Source organism: Periplaneta americana, chromosome 7 (genome assembly GCF_040183065.1).
Source record: "Periplaneta americana isolate PAMFEO1 chromosome 7, P.americana_PAMFEO1_priV1, whole genome shotgun sequence".
Taxonomy (NCBI): Eukaryota; Metazoa; Arthropoda; class Insecta; order Blattodea; family Blattidae; genus Periplaneta; species Periplaneta americana.
This window is the reverse complement of record NC_091123.1, coordinates 142,666,088-142,677,637: the sequence shown is the minus strand read 5'-3', so window position 1 is coordinate 142,677,637 and position 11,550 is coordinate 142,666,088. Positions and strand designations below refer to the sequence as shown.

The window sequence follows — 11,550 nt, the reverse complement described above, 5'->3', positions numbered from 1 at the left end:
GTAAGTGAGGACCGGTCGAGCTAGTGTTTTATATACCTTTAGCCTTGTATGTTTCTGAACATGGGAGGATTTGAAGACGATGTTAATTACGTCAGTAATTTTTATAAATTTAGATATTTTGTTTGACATATCTTCATCAGTGATGTAAGAGAGGTTATAACCTAAATAGTTAAATGAATTAACACGTTCAATTAAAGTATTATTTATCATGATCTTACTTGGAATTGGGTTCTCTCCCGAAAATGCCATGACTTTCGTTTTCTCTTTTGAGATTTCCATATTGAAATCTGAGGCGATTATTTGCAAATTATAAATGGCTCTCTGTAAAGCATCCTCTGTTTGAGCGATAATAACCTGATCGTCGGCAAACATTAGTGTATCGAGAACTGTGTTTCGATTAATTTGAATTCCAGCATGATGACTTTGCCTACAAATGTATAAAATATGGTTCATATATATAATAAACAACAGAGGGGAAAGACCGCACCCTTGTCTAACACCTTGGTTGATGGAAGTCCAGCTAGTAGTTCCGCGTTCAGTTCTTATGGCAATTTCATTCTGTTGATATAAATTATAAATGGAGAGAAAGAAGAAGAATATTTGAATTTTTATATTTGAATTGAATTTTTAAATTTCCCACAAAATGTGGTATATATTAGTAGCTTCAACTGTACTGTGTAGATGGCAGCTCCTGGCAGTACTTTGTGAAAGACATAACAATTCAAATATGTAATCTATGTTGAGCCAAAGTTATCGCCATTGACGGTATTAAAACAAGCATATTGTCTTGTCCATGCACTGAAGTAGGCCTAAAGCCTCTGAATTTACTAAGTCTCCGATACCTTTGTTTCTGTGAAATCTGTCGAAAGAACGTATATCCAGAGTGTCTGAACTTGTATGCATGTCATTTGAACTCGCACACCAGCCTGATCTGAATTGTAATGATTGCTCTCAGATAAGATGAATTCCGGAAGGCACTTGGGCAGTTCTTGCCCTAGCGTTGGTCAGCAACATCCATGAAACCGATAAAGAAAATCAAATTCCCGGCTACGGAGAGGCGGAGCCAAGGGTTGTATTTGCAGTGGACAGTAGTACTTTAACCCGAGAGGCGTTAAATGCAAGCAAGGAAGCGATAGCGCATCACATCTTCCTGTCTGCCCACAAATATAATCGTGGTCCCCGAATCAAGCATTTTCCATTACTGCAACGACCGCCTCAGAGTGCATTTAATTTGGTCTTAAGTACTGCAAATCCACCAAGCATGCCTTGGTCACATACTCATAGGTGAGTGGCTCTTACAGGACTTCATTCAGTGAAAGAAATTTGAGTCAGTTCTATGTTTATGCACGTTTTATTATTATTATTATTATTATTATTATTATTATTATTATTATTATTATTATTATTATTATTATTATTAGCTTGGCGCACCACTGGCCCAAAGACAGAAATGTAGGTTTTCCAGGCCAACAGTCGGGGTTGAAATCCCAGGAAGCCTAAGTGGTTATTGTGGACATAGACGATATTGCGGCAGATTTTTTCGTAGTGCCATCGCTTTATTTGCTATTAGCCGTACCCGTGCGCTCCGCTGCATCCGTTAGAAATAAATATAAAGTAATTACATAATTAAAATAGGACATTTTATCCAGAAACATTCGTGTTTGATAGAAGGATAAATCGTTTAATATGTTACTTAATTTAAATTGTATTTAAATAATTAAAATGCAATCATTTTGGTCCAGAGAGCAATCATTTGGTGCAATCACAATTCCTTTAACATGTTTCTTAATTGTTATTACATGCAACCATAGTTTAATGAAGATTGACATATCATTTAGTTTTAATGTGTAAACTTTATATTACTTGCTACATGTTTCCATTGAATTATGGTAATAACTTAATTTTAACCATTGTTTTCCACGTCTTCAGTAAATAGCGCTTGGCCCACTATGGTTCTGAACCCTTCAAATAACTTAGTGATACAGCACATATAGTGATATGTAATTATATTTCTTTCTTCCGAAAATGTAAGAATTCACGATCTCCTATGTACCATTGCCATGGAATGAATAAATGTGTTTTTTCTTCCTACTCAAAAATTTTATATTTTGCACATAGGGGTTACTGCAGGAACAACAACGCTATAATCTGAGGCGGCGGTGGAAATGTATTGTATTGTTATTTTAAAAGTCTTATATATCCTTCAATATCAGTCCTATCAAAATTTTGCACAGAATAAAACTTATCGGAAATCAATTTTAAAGAAACGTTTGTTATGTAACATATTTCACAAAAATCAATAATAAGCGAGATATTTCGATTTATTTAATTCTGGCACCCTTATAATCCTTCTTTATTTTGAATGACATGTAGCCTAAAATCTAAGTTACAACGAACTTAATTTATATTCCAATTTTCATCGAAATCTGTTCAGCCATTATTGCGTGAAAAGGTAACAAACATCCAGACAGACAGACAGATATACAAACAAAAATTTCAAAAAAGCGATTTTCGGTTTCAGGATGGTTAATTATACATGTTAACATCAATTATTTTAGGAAAATCGAAAATTACCAGAAAAATTTTGGCTACAGATTCATTATTAGTTTAGATTATTTCACAATTTATTCACTTATCATCCGTAAAATGAAATATCTGGCACACTTACTACGATATTTCCACATACCTGATTATCGATTGCAAACATAACTATTACACAATTTTGAGGCTCTCTCGAACTTTTTTCAACGCATCTAGTGATAAGTAACATACAAATTATTGGTTATTATTTCAATAGAGCCTACTTCGAGATTATAGTGTTCAATAGCATTCGTGTATGGCATCTATCATGCGTATAGATATATATTGTTGTTGTTCATTGTCGTTCATTAGAAATTCCAATAATTTTTTGTCGTTTCTCGGAGACTTGGTAAATAAACAAAAGAAATGCCAATATTGAACATTTGATACTGTTAAACATATTTAGTCGGTATCCGCTGATTTTTATTTTCCTCTCAAATTCTTAGTTACGTTACATCATAACTTAAATTTAAAAATATGTTATTACATTTTAGTGACATTAATTCATTTCGTTCACGCGATGGTAATTTGTTAAATAAAAAGTTGAAAATAACGTTTCATTTCTTAATGCTATTCTTTTTGCTACTTTACAATGTTTAGTTGATGTCTTATCTTTCATTTTCCATAATTTTATTATTATTGACGTCTCTTAGTATAGAAGAGCATTCCTTTAATATTTTACAAAACAGAACAATCGTTTATTAGTAACAGGAGAGCATTACTGCAACATTTTACGAGAATGAGCAACCATTTCTTAGTAATAGAAGAGCATTGCTTTAGCATTTTACAAAAATGAGCAATCGTCACTTAGTAATAGAAGAGCATTGCTTTAACATTTTACAAAAGTGAGCAACCGTCACTTAGTAATAGAAGAGCATTGCTTTAACATTTTACAAAAGTGAGCAACCGTCACTTAGTAATAGAAGAGTATTGCTTTAACATTTTACAAAAATGAGCAACCGTCACTTAGTAATAGAAGAGTATTGCTTTAACATTTTACAAAAATGAGCAACCGTCACTTAGTAATAGAAGAGCATTGCTTTAGCATTTTACAAAAATGAGCAACCGTCACTTAGTAATAGAAGAGCATTGCTTTAACATTTTACAAAAATGAGCAATCGTCACTTAGTAATAGAAGAGCATTGCTTTAACGTTTTACAAAAATGAGCAATCGTCACTTAGTAACGGAAGAGCATTGCTTTAACATTTTACAAATATGAGCAACCGTCACTTAGTAATAGAAGAGCATTGCTTTAACATTTTACAAAAACGAGCAATCGTCACTTAGTAATAGAAGAGCATTGCTTTAACATTTTACAAAAATGAGCAATCGTCACTTAGTAATAGAAGAGCATTGCTTTAACATTTTACAAAAATGAGCAACCGTCACTTAGTAATAGAAGAGTATTGCTTTAACATTTTACAAAAATGAGCAACCGTCACTTAGTAATAGAAGAGTATTGCTTTAACATTTTACAAAAATGAGCAACCGTCACTTAGTAATAGAAGAGCATTGCTTTAGCATTTTACAAAAATGAGCAACCGTCACTTAGTAATAGAAGAGCATTGCTTTAACATTTTACAAAAATGAACAATCGTCACTTAGTAATAGAAGAGCATTGCTTTAACGTTTTACAAAAATGAGCAATCGTCACTTAGTAACGGAAGAGCATTGCTTTAACATTTTACAAATATGAGCAACCGTCACTTAGTAATAGAAGAGCATTGCTTTAACATTTTACAAAAACGAGCAATCGTCACTTAGTAATAGAAGAGCATTGCTTTAACATTTTACAAAAATGAGCAATCGTCACTTAGTAATAGAAGAGCATTGCTTTAACATTTTACAAAAATGAGCAACCGTCACTTAGTAATAGAAGAGCATTGCTTTAGCATTTTACAAAAATGAGCAACCGTCACTTAGTAATAGAAGAGCATTGCTTTAACATTTTACAAAAATGAGCAATCGTCACTTAGTAACAGAAGAGCAGTGCTTTAGCATTTTACAAAAACGAACTGATCGAGACGAACCTCTGAAGTGTGACTGATCGTTATGGAACAAATTTTATCTTAGAACGAATTGTCGTAGGTATGAATTTGTCTATACGAATTGTAGGGACTTCTCTTAGTTTATTTCTTACTTTTACCTTCTTTACGTATTTAATTTTGTTTTTCTTTGGTTACTTTTTTATTGTTCCATCCCTCTTTGTTTCCTTCGTTTCTCTTACTTCTCTTCTCTCTGTGCTACATTTTGCTTCACTTCATAGATTGTTCTCTTTAGTTTCTCACTCTCTTGCTTTTTGCCATTTGATAATAGCGTCACTTCTGCCTACGTTCTACGTGCATGTTTCTCACACGAGTTGAGCTATTATTAGTATACGATACGTTATGTTAGATAACACGAAAATAAACTTCGTTCTGACGCAGTGGTAATATTCCGTTTGTTTTGTGCAGTGAGGTAACTAACCTTTCCATTTCAATGTACTATTATACTCCACACAATCCAATTAATGAGGCTTTCAGCTTTACGACTCCACTGTACCCGATATAACATCAAGGTTCCCATTTATTTATTTATTTATTTATTTATTTATTTATTTATTTATTTATTTATTTATTTATTTATTTATTTATTTTTTAAGTGGACGAAGTACCCACACAATAAAAATACCACGTTTCTTTAACGATTGTGACTGAAATTATGTCTTCAGTCTACGTGCGTACCTAAAAAATTCTACGCTGTATCAGAGGCACACCGGATTGTGTTCGGTTCGGTTTCAGTACAAACCGAAATAAAACGTTTCCATTAGGTCCATATTTTGTGATATTTATTTCTAACGATGTGCAGTGTTTTATGGGTTAGTTCCATTCCTGGTTTTGTCCAGCATTGAAAACCCGGGAATGAAACTGCAGTTATGTTGGTGTAAGTGTTTTATTTTTGTTTCAGCTTACAAAGAGAGAATATGGGTCTATGATAAGAGAAGTCGTTATTAATGAAGGGCATACAATAATCTATTTTCTCTGCATACGTATCTTAATTGCCAGAACATTTCCCAAACGCATATTAATTGTGGGGATTGAGGTTAAGGTGATGGCCTACTACCACAGTCTAGTATATGCAGTCACGAAGCTCAATACGTAGTAAATATGCATCCAAAGACAGTTGCTAACAACTAGGATCGCTACTATCGCCTCATCACAGACAATGCGAAATAGTACCTGCACAGTCTATTGTTCCTAGTACCCTCAAAACTCAAGCTTCGTGACTGTATATACTAGGCTGTGCTACTGCTGAAAATAGTTCAATTTTGACAAATTTTATTTTTTATTTTTTATTTTCGTGCTAAAAATGTACGGTTTCATGAAAATGTTATGTCAATATATTATAAGTATACTTTTATATAATTGATAGGAGTTATGTCAATGTACGAGTTATGTATAACCAAAACTTTAAATTTAATCATCTTTAAATAGTACATTATGCAACGAGCCTATAATGAAGGTAATTAAGAAGTGAGTATGGATATTTATGAAACGAGCGCAAGCGAGTTTCATAATTTTCATACGAGCTTCTTAATGACCATTATAGGCGAGTTTCATACGACTTTTTATGCTCGACCATATTTCTAACTTGATATTATTAATTTTAATTGTATCTGACCTTCAGAAATGTTCCTTATGTTTTGAGATGTGCGCAGACGCGAAAGTATTGATTTTTTCCGAGGAACAGATGTCCATATTGACCTTGCTAGGACATAAGAACCTACAGAGATAACATTGAAATTAAATTAGACATTGAAAAACGAGATGACAAATTGAATTTATTTGAATATTATTTACAATTAACGCTAATTATTATAGTAACAGAACATAACCTTCTGCGACAGTATTGGATTTCCAGCCTCCGTGACTTTTCGCTAATTCTCTTTCGATTGCATGTCCGAGAATAATCGATACTTGCGGTTTTATAACGGTAGAAAGCTGACCTGTCATTGGCTGAACAGTTGTAACCTGAGTCGTCATTGGCTGAAAGACCTGACCTTTAATGAGTAGGTGTACTTTAATGACATGCATTAAAGGTCTGCTACCAGGTGTATAATTACTACGTTTCGGTATGGTCGAGCATAAAATAATTTTCTACGTTTTCAACGACAGGTATTCATTTTATTTCTCAGTGGTTAAAGCTAAAGTGTTAACACTTGGCATACTTATTCATTAATATCTGTGTTGTGAAATGGAATATTTGATTGACTGTATTCAGCATAGTATTATTGCTAGAGAATTATACGTAAATCAGTATTATTTTTTATTAATGTTTGAACATTGAAGAAAAATTTTTTTTTACAAATGCATAAATTAGAGTAGGGTATTACTAATGTTCCATTGCACAATATGTAGTGTTACCTTTAAGAAAAAAATAGATTAACATTTTTATATAAATAGGATTTTCACTAAGAAATTAAAAAAAAAAGTTAAATTTTTTAAAATTCGTTTATGAGAAAATATTGAAATTTTTAATGTGTGATTATGATATTAATATGTATATTCAGCATATATTTCACCTCTCTAGCTAAATAATTGTGGATATTAGAAATTTCATTAGTGCATCGCCTTAAGCGGTAACAAATTATTTAAAAAAATAAGGAATAAGTTTCGAAGTGTGTAAAATGCTTAATATACATAGAAATATGTAATATAGGCCTTCATCAAAATATGTAAACGTATGTAACTTGAAACTTAGGAATAAGGATCTCTTTAGAGCGATTCGCCAAAATTTTCTCAGGAAAGCCGTAACATTAGCAAGACTAATTGATTAGCCGATGTAGCGATATTGATAGGCTCATCTTACACCGGAGACGTATTAGTTCAGCAGATGGGGTATTTGCCAGGCTTCAGTTCTCGACGGAGGTCATTACGTCGTCCGAATGGCAAATAGATCCCCGGAGAGCGATCCTCTTAGTCGGTGTGAAGGCGGACTGGATTCCGATGACCAGTACTGTCTCGGTACAAAGTATTCATTACAGTGATGTAGAAATGATAGTGTAGAGACACTGCCTGTTCCGATAATTTCAGATGGTTTTATTTAGTGGGTTATTTTACGACGCTTTATCAACTGCCGTGGTTATCTAGCGTCTGAATTATATGAAGATGATAATGCCGACGAAATGAGTCCAGGGTCCAGCGCTGAAAGTTACTCAACATTTGCTCATGTTGGGTTGAGGGAAAACCTCGGAAGAAACCACAATCAGGTAACTTGCCCCGACCGGGAATCGAACCCCTGGTTAGCAGATATTTATGTAGAGTCTATTTGCCCATATTGTACAGGGACATCATTTTATTTTTACCAACATTTTTAATAATAACCTGGCTATACCTTTGGATCAAGATTGAGAACCGCAAACACCGTTTACTATCCCCTTCCATGACTGGAGTTCGAAAGTACAAACATATTACTTTACTAGGTATAGGAGGGAAGAAAAGTAGTTTATCCACTTACGTAAACTAGGAAATATCATGCTTTTGACTTTGATAATTTTCATTAGGTTTTTGTTTAATCAAAATACAGTGCAGTATTAACAATGAGTATTTTTACTCACGAACTGAGCTGTCCGTGCGGACGTATTCATTATGCATTGTATTACACTGTCTACAGCACATTAGCGTACAATATAGAGAATAAAGTCAAATTGAATAATAATCATAATATGGATATTTAAACACATTTTTGAAAATGGTGGTCGTCATTTCGATACAGGCTTCAGTTGTAATGTGCATATTATCGCACTATACCAGTTTCGTACTTCGTATCAGTAACTCGTGTTGAAATAATTCTGTACCTACTCTATAAAAGAGTACCTTACGTACTGTAAATTCAATCTTCATTTCTGCCCGATCCGAAAAGATACAATTACTCAGACATGCTATCTACTGTCCGTCCAAGTGGTTATATCGCAGGGTCGTAGAAAGGGAGAAAATCACGTGACAGTTAATTACTTAACGAGGCCCTTTTATTTAAGTTATTTTAAACAATTATATGCGTATAATATTACGTAGACGTCCAATTCCTAACAGAATTTAATGTTCTGAGAAAAGAGCTAAGACAGCTCGGCCACTAGCCTTTACAGAAAGGCGAATAGAAGCAGGTGGGGGAAACCGGGATGCGACGTAGGAAAATGGACGACAGTACCTGTGCGAAAATGACTCAATATTGAAAGTTCTTTCGTCACTGGAAAACGCGAACATATTTTTGGAACGTACTGTTTACTCTGAACGTAAAGCTACTATGACTATATATGTGGTCTTGGATGTGTATGGAGGACGGTTGAACTTCATTAGTAGAAGGGGTGGGAGTGAAGTATATTCAAAAACTCATGTACAATAAAAATTGAAGTAAAAATAAAATGATGTCCCTGTATTACTGCATATAGGCCTACCATACTTTATAACATAAATAGCCTATACATTTTAAGGCGATTGCTTTCGGTAATATTTCCCATTTGTTCAACAGATTCAATCTGCAATTTCTCGGTCAATATTGATGGTGAAATGTTGCTTCCTATACTTAAAAGTAATCGGCATCTGGTATAACGTCCTCTACTACACAGTGCTGTTATTCGACGGTATTTTTTAACACTCTGTATAATATTATTTTATTAAATGTGGAAGTAAATCTTTTGAATGAAATGGAATTTACGAGAGGTGGGCACTATGGCCCAGCACTGCGACCTATTACGGTCTACTGCGCTAACCCTCAAGCTAGGAGCATTCTCAAACCCACACCGGCTGACTACACTAAAGTTCGCTGCGTACCCAGATTTCGAGTATGCAACCCCCCTCGTCCCTAGGCCAGCCCCCTCCTTGCGTTGCAAGCCTGCAATCGGAGAATGCTATGGAATGATGACGAATTGGAGAAATGGTGACGGAATGATGTAGATGCCTAATATGGATAAAAACGGGAGAATCCCGAGAAAAAACCCAACTGCGACCTTGTCCGCCAAAAATGTCACTATGGATTTTCAATGAAAAATCCCAGACCTGACCGGGATTCGAACCCGGGCCGTCTGCGTGACAGGCTGGAGGTCTGACCACTCATAAGCAAACATCCTCATGGGGACAGATAAAAAAATTAAGTATTAAATTACATAGTTCTGATTGTTGTCTTAAACAGTGTAAATGTCCGATTATTAAGGAGTCCTCTGAAGTTAAGTACAGTATTTAGGCATAATTTTCGACAATCACTTAAAATGAAACCAACACATTAATTACCTTTGTAAAAAATAACGTAAAATAATATATTATTTTGTTTTATTGAGGAATTACTTGTCAATAAGTTTATTACGCACAATATACTTAACTTTATTCCAATCGGTAATTATGTGTGGAATTATAGGATGGGGTAGCTTATTTAAATCCAATTTTAATCCACTTTATTTATTACAGAAGAAAATAATTAAAATATGTCTTCATAAACCTATTGATTTTCCCTCTCAAAAATTGTTTTTAGACTTTAATGTTCTTAACATAAAACAAATTAATTATATTGAATTAATAAAATTCATACATAAAAATCGAAATAATTTTGAATTCTATTCTCATAGTTGTGAAATAAAAGGTATGAATTCTTTAAGATTGTTTGAACCAAAATGCAACACTGCTACAGTATTTAATCATAGTAATAATTTAGGCCAAAGCATATATAACAAATTTATATTTAAATATCCTAATCTTGTCAATTCTAAAAGCTCTAGTATTAAATTTAAAAAGTTATGTATGGATTTTATAAAAATTGAAAAATTGTAAATTTAAATTTATATATTCTTATTGTGCAGTAGAAATATGACAAATTGTATTATATACTTGTTAATTTCAATTCAGGAATCCACCCCTGAGCACGAGTTCTACTCTTTCAGGGCGAGGTAAAGTTTTTCTGTAGGCTATATATTATATTTTATGTTACAATTATTAGCGAAATAAATAAATAAATAAATAAATAAATAAATAAATAAATAAATAAATAAATAAATAAATAAATAAATAAATAAATAAATAAATAAATAAATAAATAAAACAGAGACGTGCAGACGACTGTCACATACTGGTTCCGATTCCAGGCGGCAGACTTCATTAATGAAACGAATAATAATATTTTCAGCACGAATACTTTGATCTGAGTCTATATTTAGTTGTAAAGTTATGGGACGAATTAGCGAACCAGTAAACAGTTACAATATATCTGGTTTCTGCCGGTTCCAAGTCAATGTCGGGTTGTGACCTGCTAGACGGATGTCACATCACGAGGACGGTGGAAGTCTGTCTCCATATCGTTTTGATAAAAACTTTTAATAAAGTGGAGTTTGCACTTTACTGTGGCTCAACTGGTAGCGTTTCCGACACAAGTTCAGTGAACAGAGGTTCGATTCCTGTCAGAGAGGTGGAGATTTATTTTTCTTCGTTGCGAATACGGTGTGTTTTTCATCTCAGCGCTTTGTCAAACACATGTCAATAATATGATCAAGAAGTTTTACAACTTGGGTAATGTTCGTTTGTTTTATTTTTGTCTCGATTTAAAACTGGACAACATGGGTATAAGATAACGGATGTAATTGAAGACCTCCCCGGAATGAGGATTTAACCAACACAACTGTACCTAATATTTATGTTTCAGGAAAAGGAAAATTTCAGGGGCACATTTTATTAGGCTTATATTTACTATCACAACACCATTTTAATACACAAGGATACAAGTTTATTCAGCCATTAAACATAATGATTTATTGTTATAAATAAGTGCTTTAAAATTACTTATTCCCGTATATCACATGTTTCAAGAATCTATGTTACATCCTCCTTCAGGGAAGGTCTTCAATTAATAAGTATGCAATATATTTTCTCTTCATAAGAAAGCGGATTTCCGAAATTTAACATCCATGTCTGACTTAATTTCTGTTGCACTAATTCCTTTTTTTTTTA

The 11,550-nt window shown here is 33.4% G+C and overlaps 1 protein-coding gene across 1 annotated transcript in view; it reads left to right on the top strand.

The window, feature by feature from the left end:
• Positions 1–1,149: 1,149 nt before the first annotated feature.
• Uro (Urate oxidase) overlaps positions 1,150–11,550 on the top strand; it is a 28,947-nt gene continuing 18,546 nt past the window's right edge. Inside the window, exon 1 of the mRNA XM_069831402.1 lies at positions 1,150–1,284. Within this exon, the coding sequence (XP_069687503.1) occupies positions 1,262–1,284 (23 nt within the window). The 5' untranslated portion in view covers positions 1,150–1,261. The remainder of the gene's footprint in view (positions 1,285–11,550) is intronic.